At 46.0% G+C, this 21,774-nt stretch overlaps 1 protein-coding gene across 2 annotated transcripts; it reads left to right on the top strand.

Moving 5' to 3' along the window:
- Positions 1-352: 352 nt before the first annotated feature.
- On the top strand, positions 353-21,199 carry LOC110485184 (protein Wiz). 2 transcript variants are annotated; one of them, XM_036941211.1, is made up of 17 exons: positions 353-591; positions 1,174-1,369; positions 1,522-1,705; positions 2,041-2,116; positions 4,407-4,555; positions 4,656-6,389; positions 7,742-8,185; positions 8,362-8,727; positions 11,677-11,796; positions 13,387-13,896; positions 13,994-14,437; positions 14,576-15,067; positions 15,196-15,738; positions 15,966-16,180; positions 16,981-17,272; positions 17,365-17,530; positions 17,843-21,199. In XM_036941211.1, exons 2-17 carry the CDS (start codon positions 1,244-1,246, stop codon positions 18,210-18,212), a joined length of 6,231 nt encoding a protein of 2,076 aa, XP_036797106.1. In that variant the 5' UTR covers positions 353-591; positions 1,174-1,243; the 3' UTR covers positions 18,213-21,199. The 2 variants fall into 2 exon arrangements, with proteins under 2 accessions (XP_036797106.1, XP_036797105.1); XM_036941210.1 differs by having other exon boundaries at positions 8,362-8,739.
- The last annotated feature ends 575 nt before the right edge of the window (positions 21,200-21,774 follow it).

Below are 21,774 nucleotides of genomic sequence, written 5' to 3'. Positions count from 1 at the left end.
ACTAGTGTCACCTACTGTAAAAAAAAAAAAAAAAAAATGTAAAAGACAGAAACAAAGATTTACACATCACTATTTGTGATATTGTTCTGTTTATCATGTTGAATCATAAATGCCCAAAAATACTAGTGCATAACATCAAACACACATTTTACCATTGCACTTTTCCAGTGCAATGCAATCAACTTGAATTCGACCGCAGAAGTTGAACTTGAACGTTTGCTCTAAACTCTTTTCCGCTGTCCAACACTGCGATCAAACTATCCGTGGTCAAGCTATCTGCATTATACCGTATTGTCAGTGTAGTGGCGCATATAAATTGAAACATGGATTTGAGAGGGATAGCATGAACGCAGTTCTGAATCGACGTCACTCACGTAGCCTTGGCGTGCCTGCAGGCAAATAACATGGAGTCGAGCGTGTGGTCTGCAAGCGGGTTCATGGAAAAAATGTAGCACCGATGTGACAAAATTATAGTAACACACTCTACATGCATTCATGGACTGAGGATATCCGTAGCTTTGTTCCATATGAAGCATGGAGAACGGTGCGTAAACAACTCCTTTCCTCAGACCACAAGCCAGGCCGTTTTCCGTGAGTACATAATAACGGGCGTTATTACAATATAACATTTTTTTCACATATTTATATAATGCTTGCTACATCCATCCACAATGCCCTTGCAGGTAGATAGCATTTTTTTCCCACCTTGATGTGTTAGCTACTTGCATTTTCGTTTATTTTTAGCTAACACGCGAGACAGGGCCTGAATAAAAGTATACTTTTGTACGTGGCCATTTGGGAAATATGTTATATTCTCACAATGTCACCAGACATTGTGAAAATGGGTCAGACATTCCCAAAATTGCAGTGGGCTGAACCTGTGACGCCACTGCGCGATGCTTGTTACCATCTCTTGCGTTTACGATTTGTCAAATTCATCAACGTCTTGGTGTGATATTGTGGCTCACTGAAAATGCAGCATTTGAAGCAGAAAATCAAGTGGCCAACCCAGACCCCCAAATTAGTGACATGATTTTCCAATTACTTTAAATTGGTTGTTTTGTGTGCATCAGAACACCTTTTATGGAGTGCTGCTTATCTCTCTGTTATGACAGTATTATGGAAGTGTACCCCGTGTGTATGTGTGTGTGTTGTTTGTGTATATGAAAACAGTGGAAGAGAACACCACACAATGTAGACTGTAGTGGTCAGTAGTGGGACGCCATACTGTGCTCTGGGGACCATGGAGCTAGAGGGGGACTCTCTTTCTCCCAGGGATTCCTTCACCTCAGTGAGCAGCTATGGGCCACCACCCTCATTCTCAGCACAGGACACCGCAACACACAACCTCCCAAATCACACCTTACAGGTAAAGATAATCCTTTCATGGTCGACCACCACATTCTGCATTTGCTAAAACATAGGCTTTTACATAAGTGAAAATCACAGACTTCAGAATCAATGTCAGTTGCATTCAGTATGCTGCCTCTTGCTGTGAGATTGCATCAATGTCATCAACAGGTTTCAGACGAGCTAACCTTCAGTGGGAGCCCATGGTCCAGTGGTGACAATGGGGACTTCGAGAGGACCGGAGGCCCCTTATCCCAGGTGGAATCAGGGAGGAGTGCACAGAGGAGCATCAGGCCCTCAGCCTTTCCCTCCTCCCTGACCTGGGACTCTGACTCTGAGAAAGAGACACTAGACGGTAGTTACCACACTGGTTTATTACTGAGCTTTGTATGAACACAATATGAATCATTCTATTGCATTTTTAAGTGTGTCCCGTCTATGTCAGTGGTGTAGTTTATGGGCTTTCCTAAATGTGATGCTATCAGTTAAACTTGTTGGTATCACCCACAGCTATATTTGTTGACACTTCCGGGAATGTTTCAATGTTCCTCCATCTGCTTGTAGTCAGAACTGTGTCTCTTACTAGGAATGACTACTGTAAATCTTTGCCTGTGAATTTACCTGTGGGTGGCCGACATGTGAAGTGACATTCCTGTTGTTGTCTGTTTTGTGGTTTGCGCTGTCTGTCAGAGGAGGAGCTACAGCACTTTTCTAACCCTCATGGTCTGGCCGCTCACAGCCCAGGATCCCCCTCCTCTGGACTCAGGTGAGATGGAGGAATAGAAGGGCAGCCAGCAGGAAGATAGTTACAGTTGAAGTCGGAAGTTTACATACACCTTAGCCAAATATATTTAAACTCAGATTTTCACAATTCCTGACATTTAATCCTAGTAAAACTTCCCTGTCTTAGGTCAGTTAGGATCACCACTTTATTTTAAGAATTAGAATGTCAGAATAATAGTAGAGAGAAGGATTTATTTCATATTTTATGTCTTTCATCACATTTCCAGTGGGTCAGAAGTGTACATACACTCAATTAGTATTTGGTAGCATAGCCTTTAAATTGTCTAACTTGGGTCAAATGTTTTGGGTAGCCTTCCACAAGCTTCCCACAATAAGTTAGGGGAATTTTGGACCATTCCTCCTGACAGAGCTGGTGTAACTGAGTCAGGTTTGTAGGCCTCCTTGCTTGCACAGTTCTGCCCACAAATGTTCTATAGGATTGAGGTCAGGGCTTTGTGATGGCCACTCCAATACCTTGACTTTGTTGTCCATTCTGCCACAACTTTGGAAGTATGCTTGGGGTCATTGTCCATTTGGAAGACCCATTTGTGACCAAGCTTTAACTTCCTGACTAATGTCTTGAGATGTTGCTTCAATATATCCACATTATTTTATTTCCTCACGATGACATTTATTTTGTGAAGTGCACCAGTCCTTCCTGCAGCAAAGCACCCCCACAACATGATGCTGCCACGGTTGGGATGATGTTCTTCGGCTTGCAAGCCTCCCCCTTTTTCATCCAAAAATTACGATGGTCAATATGGCCAAACAGTAGAGGTCGACCGATTAATCGGAATGGCCGATTAATTAGGGCCGATTTCAAGTTTTCATAACAATCGGAAATCTGTATTTTTGGACACCGATTCTGACGATTATTTTTTATTTTTTTTATTTTACACCTTTATTTAATCTTTATTTAACTAGGCAAGTCAGTTAAGAACAAATTAACTGGGTTAACTGCCTCGTTCAGGGGCAGAACGACAGATTTTCACCTTGTCAGCTCGGGGGATCCAATCTTACAGTTAACTAGTCCTTGTTTCATTATTTAGGCTAAATTGATTTTATTGATGTATTATATTAAGTTAAAATAAGTGTTCATTCAGTATTGTTGTAATTGTCATTATTACAAATAAAAATCTTTACAAAATCGGCCAATTAATCGGTATCTGCTTTTTTGGTCCTCCAATAATCGGTATCGGTGCTGAAAAATCATAATCGGTCGACCTCTACCAAACAGTTCTATTTTTGTTTCATTAGACCAGAGGATATTCCTCCAAAAAGTACGATCTTTGTCCCCGTGTGCAGTTGCAAATCGTAGTCTGGCTTTTTTATGGCGGTTTTGGAGCAGTGGCTTCTTCCTTGCTGAGCGGCCTTTCAGGGTATGTCGATATAGGACTCGTTTTACTGTGGATATAGATACTTTGTACCTGTTTCATCCAGCATCTTCACAAGGTCCTTTGCTGTTGTTCTGGGATTGATTTGCACTTTTCGCACCAAAGTACGTTCATCTCTAGGAGACAGAATGCGTCTTCTTCCTGAGCGGTATGACGGCTGTGTGGTCCCATGGTGTTTATACTTGCATACTATTGTTTGTACAGATGAACATGGTACCTTCAGGCATTTGAAAATTGCTCCCAAGGATAAACCAGACTTGTGGTCTACATTTTTTTTCTGAGATCTTGGCTGATTTCTTTTGATTTTCCCATGATGTCAAGCAGAGGCACTGAGTTTGAAGGTAGGCCTTGAAATACATCCACAGGTACACCCCCAATTGACCCAAATGATGTCAATTAGCCTATCAGAAGCTTCTAAAGCCATGACATACTTTTTTGGAATTTTCCAAGCTGTTTAAAGGCATAGTCAACTTAGTGTATGTAAACTTCTGACCCACTGGAATTGTGATACAGTGAAATTATAAGTGAAATAATCTGTCTGTGAACAATTGTTGGAAAAATTACTTGTGTCATGCACAAAATAGATGTCCTAACCGACTTTCCAAAACTATAGTTTGTTAACAAGAAATTTGTGGAGTGGTTGAAAAACGAGTTTTAATGACTCCAACCTAAGTGTATGTAATCTTCCGACTTCAACTGTATGAGTGATAGGACACGACACTACAAGGCAGACAGACAGTAAACCAGAGAGGTCAAATAAAGTGACAATCGGACACACTAACAGGTTAGGCGGACACATGGTCAGATAGACAGATAAGGGACTCATTGCTCTTTCTGACCCACTCATACAACTGTCTCTTTCTGTATAATTTTGTCCAGACCTGACAGTGAGGATCACCAAGCAACTGAACAATTGCAGCACGTACCCACTGAGACAAACCTACTCAGCCATGTGGAGGAGCGGGACCAAGACAAGCCTAATACACACAGAGAGAAGCCAAAAAAGGGCCAACACAGTTCAAAAGAATGTAAGCATGATGGGGAGCAAGGTTAAACACCAGATAAAACATAGTTTATTTTCAAAATAACTCCTTTTCTAATTTCCTTTTGTCTCTTAACCATCCACAGTGGTAGATGACAGAGTCTGGAATATATCGGAGAAAGCTGAACTGTTTCAGTCCAAAGTGACATCAAAGGAGGGGCGCAAAATTGAAGAGGAAGGAGAGGAAGAAGACCTGACAGGGAAGGACAAGGAACCTGAGCGGGATGTGTACACCTTTCCTGGGGACTCAGACACAGAGAGCCCCCCACCAGCACCCTGGGCACACTGCACCTTCATCCAGCGTCGGAAGAAGAAGAGGGCCCTGCTCAGGCCCTTCTCTGGCCAGGGCTCCTGGGAACGCACATCAACAGGAGCTGGGATGAAGGCAAGGGGTGCTTCCTCAAGAGCAAAGAGCTTGGTGCCAGTGAAGGTGAGTGGAGGGGCCTATGACTTTAAGGAGGACTTGGAAAAGGCAACAGAGGATCTGGAGAAGGTAGAAGAGGAAAAGGGTGGTGAAGAAGAAGAAGGAGAGGGAGAGCTTGGTGAAGAGATTTTCACCTGTGTGGAATGTAGCATTTACTTCAAGAAGCAGGTCTACCTGCAGGATCACATGCATGAGCACAGTCAGAGCAGGCCGGGGGCTGGCAGGAGGGAGCGCGGCGTGAAAGGCGCACGATTTCGGTGCGTGGAGTGTGGATGGAACCTGTCAAACAGGCTGGCTCTGGCGGACCACAACAGACGACACCAGGAGTCTCGTCAGAAGATCCTGGAGGAGATTGGGAAGCTGAGTGACAGTGGGAAAGGAGAGACTACACAGGGTGAGCCGAGCAAGGTGACCAAACCTGCAAGCCCAGTCCTAGAACCCTTTGTAGCTCCAGTCACGACTCCAGCTCTAGTCCCATTCACAGAGCCAGTCCCAGCTCCATTCACAGAGCCAGATCCAGCTCCATTCACAGAGCCAGATCCAGCTCCATTCACAGAGCCAGATCCAGCTCTATTCACAGAGCCAGATCCAGCTCCAATCACAGAGCCAGATCCAGTTCCAGTTCGGGCCCCAGTCAAAGCTCGAGCCAAAACCCCAGTCAAAGCAAAGGTCAAAGGCCCAGCCAATCGTTGCTATCTCTGCCTCAAGTGTGACTTCAGTACACGCACCTCACAGGCATTGGCCAACCATGCCAAGACCCACAACAGAAGACCTACTGGTCTGCAGCGAGCCTCTCCACGCTTTCAGCCAAAGCTCACTCCTATGGAGCTGCCTGTGTCACCTGGATCTGCCTCTGGCCTGACCTCCATCTCTCTCACTTGTGATCAGTGTGCCTTCCAGGCCTCCAGTCAAACTGTTCTAAAGGAGCACCAACACGTGGCTCACCCTGCGCAGACCTCCATCTGTGGGGAAGGGCCTGAAGAGATTAACCGTCCAGGGTCCAGAATTGATGCCTCCTCTCAACCATGTTCTGATAAGCTTTCTAAGCCTGTCTCTCCACCAGAGGGCCAAAGCCAGTCAAAGGCCAGTAAGTCTTCCTCTAGTTGGATCTCTGCTATGGAGGACAGTGACACACAGCCCCAACCATCAAACACTGCTACAGCTCCCCAGCGTAGAGAGTTAGCCTTTAAGACCATCGGGAACAAGAGGGCAAATAGGAGAGGGAAGGCGGGGACAGAACTCCTCCGGCCAAATCCCAGACTGGACAGCGGTCCACCTGAGACCGATGATGCACAAAGACAGCGCCAGAGCCCTGACCTGGCAACCGATATGAACCAAAAAGAGACTGAATCACTTGTTGGATCCAAACCGCTCACCAGGGCTCGATCCCTCCGAGGTGAGACTAAGCTGCAGAACCTATCCCCTCAAGCCTTCTCGAATACAGTTGAAAGAAGCCAATACCTTAGACTTTCTTTAGAGTCTCACCTATTAAACTGCTCTCATGCTAATTCTGAGAAAAACCTTTCATCATTAATGGTCTGATACACTAGAGCAGTGGTTCCCAACTCCAGTCATGTACCCCCAACAGCACACTTTTTTGTTGTAGCCCCGGACAAAAAACACCTTATAAGGGCCTGATAATTAGTTGACAAGTTGAATCAGGTGTGCTTGTCTGGAGCTCCAATAAACATGTGTACTGTTGTGGGTACTTGTGGACTGGAGTTGGGAACCACTGCACTAGAGAATGGCCACACTATATGCATATCCATAAGCAAAAATATTCTACTGTCCAGAATATTTTGGACTCCTGAGGCTACTCCGAATTCCAATTCAATATTTTCTCTCTTTATTTTCAACTTGGACCTGCATAGTTGGGTAACCTGTGATATTTAATTATATTCACCTAGAATGCATAACTTGTGCTTCATTCATGTGTACTGTTGGACAGTGCTATCAAATAATATCACAAGCCTGCAGATCAGTCACTGGGTTGGCCGTAACTGAAAATGCTCAGCAGTCCCTGCCTGGCCCATAACTGAACCTGGGTTGCCCGTTGCTTCCCCTCCATGCCCTGTGGATGTGCCTGCCCTGGCCATGCAGCTGAAACTCATTTTCTTAGCTAGCCTGCGGGGGGCAGCAGAGTGCCTGGGGCTGACTGAGGGCCAGCAGGCCCAGCTAAGACACACGCTGTCCCTTGTCCTCAATGATCCCAACCGCTTTGACCCCCAAACTCTCCTCTCTTACCTTGGCCGTTGGGAGGGAGGCAAGGCGATGGGTGAGTGACAGGCTGAGTTATGAAGTAGCCACCTGGCATGCAGTGATGCATGGCTCCCCTCACCAAATACAATTTAGTCAGCCTTATCTTCCTTGCGTTCTCCCCTAATCAATATAAAGGCTCAGTTGCTAGGTGAGTAGATGTCTGTTTCTAATTTCACCCCATTGCATCTTATCACTGTGTTCTTCATGTTGCGTCTGTTTGAATGGCCTCTGTAGTGTTTGTTCCATCGCTGTCCTGAAGGGTCTCTGTATATGATGCCTATTCTTGATGTGCCACTATAGCACGTAGTAAATTGACGTGATATAAAGTTAGCTCATCTGCTGTTGAAGATTGTTTGAGCCAGTTACTGACACAGCAAAAACCCATTGGCTCTCCAGGACTGGGATTGAACACTTCTCTATTATAATACTGTGTACTAAATGGCTGTCTCAGCTCAGCCTCATACTATATCCCTTTCCTTCCTGGGCTAGATGACTCCTCTCTAAAACAACAGAGCCTCACAGCCTCAAGCTCTACAGAAGGGAAGCCCGTGAAGGAAGAGGAAGAGGACGGGGAGACAAAGGTTGCCTTTGAAAAGAAGAGTAACAAGGTTTTTGCTGCTGAAAATGACGATGATGATGACAACGATGATCATGACGAAGAAGAGGAAGAGGAGAATATCCGGCGTTTCCTAGAGGAGGGCATATCAGATGAGGATTATGAGGAGATTGATGAGGAAACAGGGACCCTGAAGAGCGTGGAGAGGAAATGCCCCTACTGCCCTGATCGCTTCCACAACGGCATCGGGCTGGCCAATCACGTCAGGGGCCACCTCAACCGAGTGGGCGTCAGCTACAACGTGCGCCACTTCATATCCCCTGAGGAGGTCAATGCCATTGAGAAGAAGTTCTCCTACCAGAAGAAGAAGAAAAAGGGTATCTGGAATCTTTGTTATTACATTGTTAGGACCTTGTCTGGTGTATGATGTGGTATATTTGTGATAAACTATAATGTAACAAAGTAACAAGTATCAGTCAGGGTAGAGGATGTGTACAACTTCCAAGTCGGTCTGTAAACTGCTGACCTTTTATGTGCCCTTCTCTCTCTCCAGTTGCCAACTTTGACCCGGATACGTTCAGTGTGATGCGCTGTGAGTTCTGCAATGCTGGCTTTGACACCCGGGCTGGCCTGTCCAGCCACGCCAGGGCGCACCTGCGGGACTTTGGGATTACTAACTGGGAGGTGACTGTCTCGCCCATCCATATCCTCCGGCAGCTCTTCTCCAGCCGCCCAGACCTGGTCCTCCCCACAGCCCCCCCACGCAGCCCAGCCTCAGACGAGGAGGAGGACGAAGACCTGGAGACGGAGGAGGAAGAACCAGGGGGAGGGGAGGGGAGTGAAGAGGCAACAGGTGCAACAGTCTCCAACCTACTGCCATCGTCGCCTTCTCAGCCTTGGGAGAAAGACCACAGCGTTGGTGAGCCTGAAGGTGTGTGTGTGTACCTGGTGTGTGTACTGTAGGATGCCTTTTTGAGCTGGCGTTGTGGTTTATGAATACAACACACTGTGGTCGGACTGTGTTATAGGTTGTTGGTAGATTACATGATGGTTGATCAGCGTGAATAAGACTTCCAAAGAAATGTCTCAGTGCTGAATGTGGTAACTCCATGGTAACGACAGTGGCAATGCAATGCACAAGGGATATTGAATGATGAATACGATTCTGTGCAATAGTTTTGCAACTATTTTGTATTATAGAACTACTCTCCTGATGTAATGGAACTACTCTCCTGATGTGGTGGCACTTTGCCTGTTGGTGTTGTAATATCAATACCTAGTTGTGAGACTTGTGTGATGTAGCAGATTTCTTGTCTATGATGAACTGCAGTATTTGGGACAAAGTGTTACTGTAAATCAAGCATATTAGAGGGAGATGTGGTGCTCAGCGCGTTTGTCCCAGCCTCTGCTCGATTGGTCACGCCTTAGTTTAGCGGTGCATGTGTATGGGGGCAAAATGGCTGCTTCCACCTCCCTGCAGACACAAACAATAGCGGAAAAACTGTCTGGCTTTCGCTGCTGGGAGTCCGATGCACCGCAGCTACTGACCGGTGAGTACCACGCACCGTAACGCCCGTGCCCTTTAAACATTAATCGGCTTCATTGTTGCACGTCGCGTCGTAGCCCGTATTGTTTGCTGTACGTCAACATTGTCTCAAGACACATTATCCGTAAAAAAAAATAATAATATTAGACCATTTAAAATCACTGTCGCGCGCTAAAGGTGAGATAGACAAAGTCAAGGCATTGGCTACAAATGTGTCATTCTTGTCATTGTTCGAGTTGCTTGTATCACTGTAGCAACGCGCGCAGGAATGTGTTTTGCAACATTTGATGCGGACTGTCATTTTCTGTGTGATATAGTTTGTGCGTCTCGGATGACGTTCACTATTTCCAATACTGCAGGATTTCTAAAATTACCTACAGTTCCCAAATCCTCGCCATTTTACTTTCCTTTGATTTCTTGAATGTGGTCGCTCTGGTGTCATTCTTTATGAATGCATTGCTTCATGCTTATAATACAGGAATAACGGACTACAAATCTGTAATCGTATCAAAACTTATTTAGATCTTAAAAATACATTTAAGTGTCACTTTATTAAGTGTCAGGTTACTTGATGTTACTGTAGGCCTACTACTGCTATATAATAAAAACTGAAGTCCGGATTTTGTAACTTTGTTACTTTTAATAGTTTTATCAAATCAGGGTATCATTTTGCTGCAGCGATCACATTTTTGATGCTGCAAATAAAGCGAGAAAAATCAAAGGTGTCATTTGCTCTGCGAGCACCCTGAGACGAGATCAACTGACAAGCGCAGAGCCGCCCACCAGACAAAAAGCATTGTCTACTCACGTCGCTTATGATTTACCGTTTTGTCGCAGAAAATGGTAGTTTTGTCCCAGAAATACACAATCGCAATGAAAGGCATGTGTCTGTTACGAAATGTACAACAACAGGAAAACGAAGAGTGTTTTGCCATTACCACAGGTCTACACACTTGAAGAAGTGATTTATTTGACAGACTATGTCTGAAGCGCCAATAATTGATGAGTGCTGCAAATTGCAGTTATTTTAATGAATATCGTATTATTATCATTATTAGCTGCTCCATTGTAAAGGTTTTATGTATTTTTTGTTATTCATACAGAAACATAATACATTGTATTATTTAAAAACTATTTAATTTGCCTATGCATACACTATATATACAAAGTATGTGGACACCCCTTCAAGTTAGTGGATTCGGTTATTACAGCCACACCCATGTCAGACAGCCTTACTGAAGAGCGCAGTGACTTGGCACCGTCATAGGATGCCACCTTTCCAACATGTCAGTTCGTCAAATTTCTGCCCTGCTGGAGCTGCCCCGATCAACTGTAAGTGCTGTTATTGTGAAGTTGAAACGTCTAGGAGCAACGACGGCTCAGCCACGAAGTGGTAGGCCACACAAGCTCACAGAACGGGGACACCAAGAACTGTTCTCTGGGAGTTTCATGAAATGGGTTTCCATGGCCAAGTAGCCTCACACAAGCCTAAGATCACCATGCAAAATGCCAATTGTTGGCTGGAGTTTTGTAAAGCTCGCCTCCATTGGACTCTGGAGGAGTGGAAACACGTTCTCTGGAGTGATGAATCACGCTTCACCATCTGGCAGTCCGACGAACGAATCTGGGCTTGGCGGATGCCAGGATAACGCTACCTGCCCCAGTGCATAGTGGCAATTGTAAAGTTTGGTGGAGGAGGAATAATGGTCTGGGGCTGTTTTTCATGGTTCAGGCTAGACCCCTTAGTTCCAGTGAAGGGAAATCTTAACGTTACAGCATACAATGACATTCTAGACAATTCTGTGCTTCCAACTTTGTGGCAACAGTTTGTGTAAGGCCCTTTCCTGTTTCAGCATGACAATGCTCCTGTTCACAAAACGAGGTCCATACAGAAATGGTTTGTCGAGATCAGTGTGGAAGAACTTGACTCGCCTGCACAGAGCCCAGACCTCAACTCCATCGAGCACCTTTGGGATGAATTGAAATGCAGACTGCGAGCCAGGCCTAATCGCCCAACAATTAGTCCCCGCAGCAATGTTCCAACATCTAGTGGAAAGCCTTCCCAGAAGAGTGGAGGCTGTTATATCAGCAAAGGGGCGACCAACTCCATATTAATGCCCATGATTTTGGAATGAGATATTTGACGAGCAGGTGTCCACATACTTTTGGTCATGTTGTGTATTTTCATGCGTTACTAGTTACCAAAATGAGTACTTATGTCATTTTCCTGGTGACATTAGGCTCCATGTTTAATTCACATCCTCCCAGGTTAATGACTCTTTAATGAATGACTCATTCATTTGGTTGTGTAATGTGTTTCAGGCGGGGAGGAGGAAGAGCAGATGCCAGCACTGGACAGCTTGACCTCCAGCCCAGGGAGGAAGGGTCTGTTTTCCCTGGACCCAGAGAGCCCCTCCCCGAGGGATGAAGCTGACATCAAGGGTGAGACTGAACAACATGGGGCAAGATGAGATGAGACATAAAGGTCCCCTGGGATCTGGAGGCTTTGTTAGGTGGCAGACAGATGTGGCTGAGGTTACCATAGCCCCTAGCTGAGAATTTTCAACTCCACGATATGTACATCACAGTCAGTCAGTTTTACATGGCAGGAGAGTAAAAATTCCAGCCATATTAACCTAACGTTTTTTGGCAAACTCCAAGGTTTTCTGATAATGCTAGTCCTGTGCATAACGACATCCCTGTGTTTTTCGAGACATTACAAGAGCTTGACAGGTGCCGAGCACAGTTTTAGCAAGGAAACAAGAACTGATTTGATGAATTGATGCTTAAGCAAAGTGCTACGCATATATTTTATATGAATGGCTTAAATTGATCAAGTTTCACAGTGAATACTTTTGTTTATAGGCTATGTTTTGTGCCAATGAATTGAAGTTGAACATCACCAAATGCGTCAGTTTAATTGAATGTGCAATAAAAAAACATTGTGCCTAGGCTTATTTCATTCAACCGTGGCTGTTGATGTAAGCAATAGGTTGCAAACAGGCCATCCCTGATTCCCCACTGAGCTAAACTTTTTTGGAATTGGCAAGTTCACTTTCTCATCCATAGACCCATCTCAAGTGCAAGAGCACTGTTCAACAGCTCACATCAGCAGGATGGGAGGCCTTTTCCTTAGGACAGTCTACCGTCGATCCCTAAAATAATGATTATGATCACACTTCCGCATTTTAAACATTATGGGGACACCTTTACATTTGGCCGCCAAGCATGAGTTATCAGTATAGCCTTTATTGTCATGATGTTGACATATCTTCACGCTTAGAATAAAACCCTCCAGGCTTCCATCATAAGAGTCAATTGAATGAAAACAAATGAAGAATTAAAGGCTGCAAGTTGTTAAAACGTATACCGTGCGAATTGTCCTCTGGAATAATTAAAATGTTGGTGTATTAATTACATAACCAGCGTCTCTGCTAATACTAGTCCCGTCTGAATAGGGTTATAATGTGACCTTTGTCAAATTGTGCTGCATAATTCACTGTTTTCCAATGGAGTATGAAGTTAGAGACTTCAAACATGCACTGCCACTCGATACTTTAATTTTTTTAATTTTTAAAACATTTACTTTGTACCTGTGCTTGACAAGATTGTTATACAGCTGTCCGAGGGAGTTGTAGCCATAGTTTTTGGTGACAATTGCATTCTATGCATCTCCTGCCAAAACAAAAACAATCGTCCTTCAACGATGGGGCTGTTCCTTCTTCATTAGCAAACAACGGTGTCGGTCACTTAAAATGCTGTTTGTATCAAAAACTACGGATTGCAGCAAACTCATTGCCACTCAACTCCATTGTATCATGGAGTTGAGAATTCTCAGCTACACAGCCTCCTGCTCTTTTTTGTCACCGTCCGTTAATTGAAGTGCTATAAATGATGTAATAATACATACACCAGTGCTGAACTATGACTGAAATAAAATGTGCAAAGGGACATTTTTCCATATTCTGTGTATTTTGCTGTGTGCTGGTCAGCTGCATCTCTTCCCTCTCACTGTTGTCCTCTCTATTATAGTGTCCAACCTGTTAAAGTGTGAGGTGTGCAGTGCCCCCTTCGAGACGAGGCGGGGCCTATCTAGTCACGCCCGTTCCCACCTGCGCCAGCTGGGCATCGGCATGTCGGAGAGCAGCGGGGCACCCATCGACCTCCTCTACCAGATCACCAAGGAGCGTGCTCTGGATGTGCACTTCCCCCCTCCCCTCCCCCGCCCCCCCGTCGCCAAGAAGCCCCTTCCCGTCCTGCCAACCCCACGGAAAGAGGAGAGATATCAAGACACCGACATGGACGAGAAACCCATCCCTCTCTCCATTCCCTCCCCTGTGGCCTCCCCTCCCCCCTCCTCCCTCATCAGGACCTGCTCCCCTTCTCCTGTGGTGAGGAAGGCACCCATCTCCTCCCTGCTGCCTGTGTCCTCCCCCCTGCGCTGTCTGGACCATAAGCCTGGAGGGGTGAAGAGCACCACCTCTAACCTCTCTGCCAAACCCTTCTGGGCTCCACAGGAGACTGATGCCCCACTCAACCTCAGTAAGTGTGTCATTCATCCCCAACTGATTAATGCACAAGTTGTAAAGGTGTCTGAAGTAAAACATTTCCTCATACCCCATTTTCCTCATCTGTGCAGCATTGGAGGTGGACCCCAACAAGGACATAGTGTGCCAGCTGTGTGGCGCCTGGTTCGAGACGCGGAAGGGCCTGTCCAGCCATGCCCGAGCCCACCTGCGTCACTTTGGGGTGGAGTACTCGGAGTCCAAAGGTTCCCCCATAGACCTCCTCAACCAGCTCATTCACACTGATGACTTCAAGCACAGAGCCAGCGCCCTGCAGCCTGAGGGGCCCCAAGGGCTCAGGGGCCTCACGGCAAGCCTCTCCTCCCCCAAACGCTCCCTCCTCACCACCTCCTCCACACCTCTCCTCTACAAGGTCACTACGATTGGGGGCGGATCTGGGTCCAAAGCTACCTCTTCCTCAGCTTCCTCAATGTTTGGCCCGCCCTCCAAACGTCCCAAGTCCTCCAAATTACAGGTCTTCCGTTTGAGTGGCGGGGAACTCACGCCCATCCCCCACAGTGAGTGTCTGTCATATGATGGAAACTAAACTCATTCGCCATTCAATGCAATACAGCATCAGTGACTTGTTGATGTACAGTTTCTTGAGGTGCTTATTTTAAGTTGATCTTCATCTCTACTCTCCATCTCTCCTGCAGGTGAACCAGTGAAGGAGATCGGCTGTGAGTTCTGTGGGGAGTACTTTGAGAACCGTAAAGGCCTCTCCAGCCACGCGCGTTCCCACCTGCGCCAGATGGGCATCACAGAGTGGACAGTCAACGGTTCCCCCATAGACACCCTGCGAGAGCTGATAACACGTCGAGGTCTACCATGCGCCCTGCCCCTTAAGCCCCTAAAATCTCCCCCTCCATCCCCCGGACCCCCTCGCTCCCCCTTGTCCTCCCCTGCCTCGCCCAGCCTCCTGAGTCGCCTCCCTTTTGCCTTCGCCCACCCACCCAGCCACCAGTCCACAGTGCGTAAGATGGGCTCAGCTCCACCGGCCTCCCCTAGCCTGATAGTCAAGCTGAAGCCTGAGCCTATGCAGCTGGAAGTCACCATGCCAGGAGCGGTGGGGGGAACAGCGGGATACTCCTCTGAGCCACTGAATTGCAGCTGGAGCAGCTCCGACAATATGCTCCCTCTTAACTTGGGTGAGTCCAAGTTGAAAGACCATCTTGTAATTATTAAGGTAATATCCATACTGAAGTGATGCCTTGTTTTTATTCTCTACTGTCTCTTTGCTTCTCTCTGTCTCCCCCTCCCTTTGTTCCTCCCATAGTCACAGCCCATGAAGTAGAGCCCACTCGGGACATCCGCTGTGAGTTCTGTGGGGAGTACTTTGAGAACCGTAAAGGTCTCTCCAGCCACGCCCGTTCCCACCTGCGCCAGATGGGCATCACAGAGTGGACAGTCAACGGCTCCCCCATAGACACCCTGAGAGAACTCATGCACAAGAATGGGGGCACCTCGTCCCCAGCCCCGGGGCTGAAGAAGGAGACCAGCCAGGGGTCCAGCCCCAACTGGGAAGGCCTGATGGGGGGCCTTGGTTACCAGTCGCCCAAGTTCTCCCGCAAATCCCCCCTCAACCTGCTGCACTCTGGCTCCCGGCTTCATAAGCACGGCCTGGGGGCGGTGGGCCTCTCCTCCACCCCTCCCGCCGGGAAGTTTTTTGCGGTGTCCCTGCTGGGTAAAAGACCCCTGACGGAGGAGGGCCGTCCAGTTGAGAGGTCACCATCCCACCCCCAGTCCTTTTCGCCACTGCCACATGACCTCTCCATCAAAGGGAAGTCCTCTCCAGACAAGAATGCCGGAGGGCACCTGGGTAAGCCATGACCTTACTAAAGATCCTCAGAAAAGTTGCAGTCATCCTTTAACTTGCTGACTGTATTTTAGTACAGACTCATTGCATTTAGCAGAGAATGACACATATGTTATGTTATATACATTTAATTTTCATGAAACATTAATCAAATGTCTCTAACTTAAGCCTAGCTCTGAATGACAACACCCCTCCTTTGCCTTCTCTCACCCCCTGACCCCTGTCCCCAGATGCCAGCTGTGAGCTGTGTGGGTTCTACTTTGAGAACCGCAAGGCGCTGGCTAGCCACGCGCGGGCCCACCTGCGGCAGTTTGGCGTGACAGAGTGGTGTGTGAACGGTTCGCCCATCGAGACGCTGAGTGCCTGGATGCGCAGCCGGCCCCACAGGGTGGTGGAGATGCACCGCAGCTACATGCAGGGCTCCAACCGCTCCACCTCCAAGAAGGTCAGGGAGGAATTGATTTATTTAGTAGTTTATCTAATGGTGATAGATGATAGTAAAAGGACTATGCTACTCACAATACTTGCAGTGAGATTTATCTCGAAAGTTCAATTTTTCCAATGTCCATGCGAAGGCAGCAATTATTAATATTGACTTAGAGTAAACAGTGTGACATTGTGCACACAATGCACAATCAAGCTGCAATATTGCAAAGTCGTTTTTTATTAGTGCCGACCTCGTCCATTTAAGTTGTGGGTTTCGGACCGCTATGAGGCCTGACGGCACACTGTTAGGGCTGTTTAGACCATTGACATGACAACCCATATCATTAAAGGTCAGGTGAATTGTTTACCATAATGCTTTAGCTCTCTCAAACTAACACCACCTGCCAGGAGATGGGCTTTTAAAGGTCAAAAGATGGAATTGGCCTCAGCAACCACCAGACATTTTGTGATTTAAATGCATCACTCAGATCTGCTATCATGTAGCTCCAACACAACGATTCTCATATCCGCATATTTCCTCTGTGGGGGACACAACAGGTTTAGGTATTGACTTAATAGTTGCTATGGTAACCAGAGCACCGGGTGACATAGATCCTTCATATTCAGATGAATTATGTTCTAGAAAATAGTTGCCCATCCCTCCTGAATTAGCATAGTGTATTTGTGTCACCATTACTCCCTCTGTGAAGAGTTGACACACATAAAGACTAGAAGATTACTCTGTCGTGTCCTTCTATTAGAGTACATTGAGACAGCTATTTTAATGAGAAGCACTCATCCCTCTCCTTTATGTTGCAGAAAAGCAGCTCGTCTCTCTCCCCATCGTCCGACTCTGACCTCCTCCCCCCCATGCCCTCCCAGAAGCATTCCTCCTCCTCCCAGTGGGCGGCTCTGGGGCTGGCCCAGGCCAGACGAGTAGGCCGGGAGCTCACCCTGGCATCACCCCGGGCAGCAGAGGGTGATGCAGGTCTCACTCCCCCCTCCCGACCCAGCCACAGCAGTCACAGTCCCAGCCCCGCCCGACTTTCCAACACCCTTCCTCCCCACACACAGGTGGCCCGCAGTGAACTCAACGTGCGCCTGCCCAGAGGTGAGTGTGACACACAAACACACACAACTATTCGCCATACACACATACCTGTCCATCTCATGCTCAGCCTGGTGTTCTCTCCTCATGTCCAGGCTTTGAGCGGCGACCTCTTAAACACCCCTCCCACTCAGAGGGAGGAGAGAGGGACAGTGGCACCCCCAAGCCCCCTCGCACCGGCACCATTCCTGCCCTGGTGCCCAAACCCCCTTCCACCCCCCTGGTCAAAGTGGTGGGAAAGATCTACTCCCTCAGGTGCCGGTGAGTTTCTCTGGGGAACTGCAGTACTGAACTCATCGGTTAATCTCAAAGTATGCCATATTCCCAATATAGTGCACTTCTTTATATCCCTGGTCAAAAGTTATGCTCTATTATAGGAATAGGGAGGCACTTGAGATTTGGAAGTTGTGTGAATGAGTGCTTTTAGTCTGTCAGCCCAGGGGCCATAAAAAACGTTCACGATAATTATAATCTGTTGATTTATTAAAGCAACATTTTTTAAAATGATCCATGTACCGTTCCTGTCTACCTCCTGTGGTTGTATGATGTGTGCTCTCTGCCTCTCTCCGCCAGGTTCTGTGAGGTGGAGTTCCAGGGTCCTCTCTCTGTGCAGGAGGACTGGATCCGCCACCTCCAGCAGCACATCCTCAACCTCAACTACAACAAGCCTGCTCCCTCTACCACGGATCCCCCAGCCCAAGACCACAACCCAACCTCAACCTCAGTCCCAGCCACTACCTCCAGCTTCACCACAACTCCTGCCCCCACCTCAACCTCACCCTCCATCCACACCCACACCACAGCTCCTACTGTTCCCCCTCCTTGCAGCCCCTCTCCTCCCCCAATGGCTGAGTCTGCTCCAATTGTCACTGCCACTCCAATGGCAACAGCCTCAGCAGAGTCCACCCTCACCCCGATCCTGATCCCCACCCTGTCCTTGTAACCCCCAGGTTCATAACAATCCACACATTCTTCTAACCATTTTGTTCTGCCATGTCTTTGCCATGCCTTTTTTCCATCCACTTGTTCCTTCGGGCCTCAACACTGGGGACCTGTTGTTGAAGTGTTTAAAGAAAGCTTTCCCCCAACGAGCTCTCTCAACCCCCAGCCTCTCCTAGGAAGTTCTGCAGATGGTTACAAAGCCCCGTTGCCATGGGAACCCAAGCTCTCCTGACCAGAGTGGGTGATTGCAACTGTCCAGGGCTTCGGGGTCTGCTGTTTCTTCTTTGTTTGGACTTGTTTGAGCTGAATGTTCAGTTTGTAACGTGGACAGTTACACTTCCTGCCGCTCAGTGGTTAACCGAGAGGTTAACTTAAACCATATTGAACTTTGACCTATCTCCCTGCTCTAAACAGTGCTTTACAAAGACCTGATAGGCTCCGCCCATTTATATTTGAAGCACTTAAGAGGAGCACACTCATGGCTCCTGCTTTACTTCCCTCAACAACATTTTAAAAGGAGTTTAAATAACGTTTTTGTATTCATGCTTAGTCTATGGTACAGACTTAAAAAGCCCATTTACACGTTATTTTGATAAGACAATTTTAACGTAGACAATGTCACCTAGCACTTAACTAAATGCCCCATTGATTAGGGCAGTGATTGATGAGGAAAACGCCCCTTTCAGAGAAAAGGAAGGACCCTGTAGAGGAAGCAGCACCTTGAAGGGACGTCCCATTCACCTTAGTGTTAGGCTGACAGGTGCAGTCACACAGTAACTTAATGTTTTCTGAATGTAGTTAAAGGGATAGTTCACCCAAATTACATATTGGTTTCCTTACCCTGTAAGCAGTCTATGGACAAGGTATCACAGCAATCCATGCTGTGGTTTAGTTTCATTGGCACCCTTTCCAAATTTTGTGGCACAAATCCCATTTAAGTAATGGGTATATGATATTAGCATTTTTCTAACATCATGTCCAAATCATTCGGAAAGTGTCTAAAATTGATTGTAAAGCACAACAAAGTCACTTATATATAAATGCTGATATCGGTTCCATGGGATTTGTGCCACAAATGCTAAAACGTTAGCATTTGAAAACAGTGCCAGGGAAACTAAACCAGGATTGCTGTCATACCTTATCTATAGACTGTTTACAGGGTAAGGAAACCAATGTGTCATTTGGGTGAACTATCCCTTTTAATGCACTTATCATTTGAGATGACTGTGCCATATTAAATTAGACTGGTCATCATGTTATTCCATAGTTTGATGTCCCCAACACTGTTTAGCTAACTGCATTTAAGCTCTTGATGAAACTCCTCTATTCTTTAGATGAAAGGGTCCATAGAAGTATTGAAGGTCACTATTTCAAGTTTCAATGCGGACACACATACAAATGTTGCCATTTCTTTCTTGCCTTGTCAATGAAACCCAAAACCTTGGTTGTTATTTATTATACATTTGAATGTGGTGAACTAGGTTGTTTTTAGGCTCAATTAGAACATTGGAATGTTTGAAATTAGGCCAGTGACACTTTTATCTAAGTGCATAAGCTATGTGTGTTTGTTTGTTTGTGTGTGTGTATTTTTGCACAAGAGGTGCATGTGTATGTCTTTCAATGACTTTTAAATGCTAGACAGAGGTCAACAGTAGCTAACACACAGGACCTCTCCGTAGCTAAAATCTAGCTAATCATGGGATCTGGTCTATTATTTAGTCTGATCAGGACTTGACTGCATCTGCCATTCTCCTAAGGATGTGCCAAAGAGTGTGTTTACTCCCTGGTCTCGCCTCTGTAAGCTGTTTACATGGGACCTGTTCATAGGGAGGAGCTCTGCACAGCTACGGAGCAACCAAGGCTCCTCATTGGACGAGGGACATGTATCGGTGTACATCTGGATCCAGTGACTCCCAGTATGTGAACCACAGAGTTGACTGACTGTTGCAGTGACATACATAAGCGGCCTTGGCTTCATGGAACTGTTACACTACTGCATTGTTGCACCCAGTACACGGACGCCCACAGAGGTTGCTATCTGTCAGAGCTCTGTGAAGTATTGGTGCCCTTAAATCCAGACGCATTACGTATGGCCTCTGGTGGAACAGCTTCTAAACTGGGGCAACGCTGTCGCTCCAGCGTGTCTTCACATTGCTTCAGGTAAGTGTTTATATTTCCTGCAAAGTAAAGCAATAACTGAAGAGTCCATACAGAAATTAACTTTTCAAGTTTGTTCAAGCATTAAACTATGTCGAAAACATGACTGTTTGACCCTAACAATCCCCCATACCTTTTGTGGAATATAGATACGTATATATAACTACATGTACTTATGAAACTGTTGATGCTATTAGAGCTATTAACAGTTCTATTAACAGCTAGTTACAAAACAAATGGATCTTGATTCCTTTTATCGTGATTTAGTTTCAACCTTCTATGACATGTCTTTTTATTGCTCTGTGCATTTGTGTATTTGCAGTCCAGGAGGTGAAACCTTGATGAGTATTTTTTATTTTCTTTGTTATCTAGTTTCTCCAAGCTGAACATTGGTGCTCATGAGAATGGGATGGTGGGGATGGGGAGTGACTGAAGACAGGAGAAAATGAGTGATTGTTGTGTCCTAAGATCAGAGGACTCTAAATACTTCAGTCTTTAAAGGGGACCACTTTTGCACGTTCCGATTTTTCTCCACCAGTGAGTGTTCACATCGTGATAGGGTTAGCCTCTGGCAGGTTTGTGACTGTGTTACCGTGTAAGATGAGTTTCCGCTGGTGTTACAACTAAGTCCCCTTTAAGATTGCCTGTGTGTACCCCTCAGCTGGTATGACTGGCTGCAGAGGGTTGGTGTGTGTGTGAATGAGTGTGTGGAGAGCTAAGACCATGATCTGATGATGATAATACAAATATTGAAGAATTGTACTGTACACAAAGGGTTGAGGTTCATGTGAATCAGCTCCTGAACAAACATTAAATGTGATTTCAAACTCAGCCACTTTTGAATTGAGTCTTCTTAAATGCTTTATCATGTTAATTTAATGTCTGTCCTACAAAAATGCTTTAAAGATAATTAATGTTGGATAACACTTTACTAACATGTATTGGGCCAGCAGGAGGAGCTAGAAGACAGGTTTTGTACTCCATAGTCATCCTGGAGAGGCTCTCTATGTTGAATATCAAGAAGTTGCTTTTACAATACAAGATCAACAGAACAGAACAGAAAAAACATCCAATACAGAAACAATTATAAAATAGGTCGAGAAAGAAAATGTTATGTATGATTTGTGACACATTTATCAGGCTTGACTACCCCAATTTATTATGCTGAGATTCTGCACAACTGTCATAATCAATCGGGGGGTGGCGGGGGAATTATGTGGAATTAAGTATTTAAAAGACAACAAAAGATTAGTGAACTAATTCTTGCTTCCTGAAACCAAGGGAGCCACTTCCTAGATCAATTCCTATTAACCTACATTGTGACCCAATGTCTTCAAGTCAATGAGCTAATGTAGCTAACTAATCAATGAGGTGAATAATGAGTTACAATATAATGACTGTACAAT

Source organism: Oncorhynchus mykiss, chromosome 13 (genome assembly GCF_013265735.2).
Source record: "Oncorhynchus mykiss isolate Arlee chromosome 13, USDA_OmykA_1.1, whole genome shotgun sequence".
NCBI lineage: Eukaryota > Metazoa > Chordata > Actinopteri > Salmoniformes > Salmonidae > Oncorhynchus > Oncorhynchus mykiss.
This window is presented reverse-complemented; position numbering and strand designations above follow the sequence as displayed.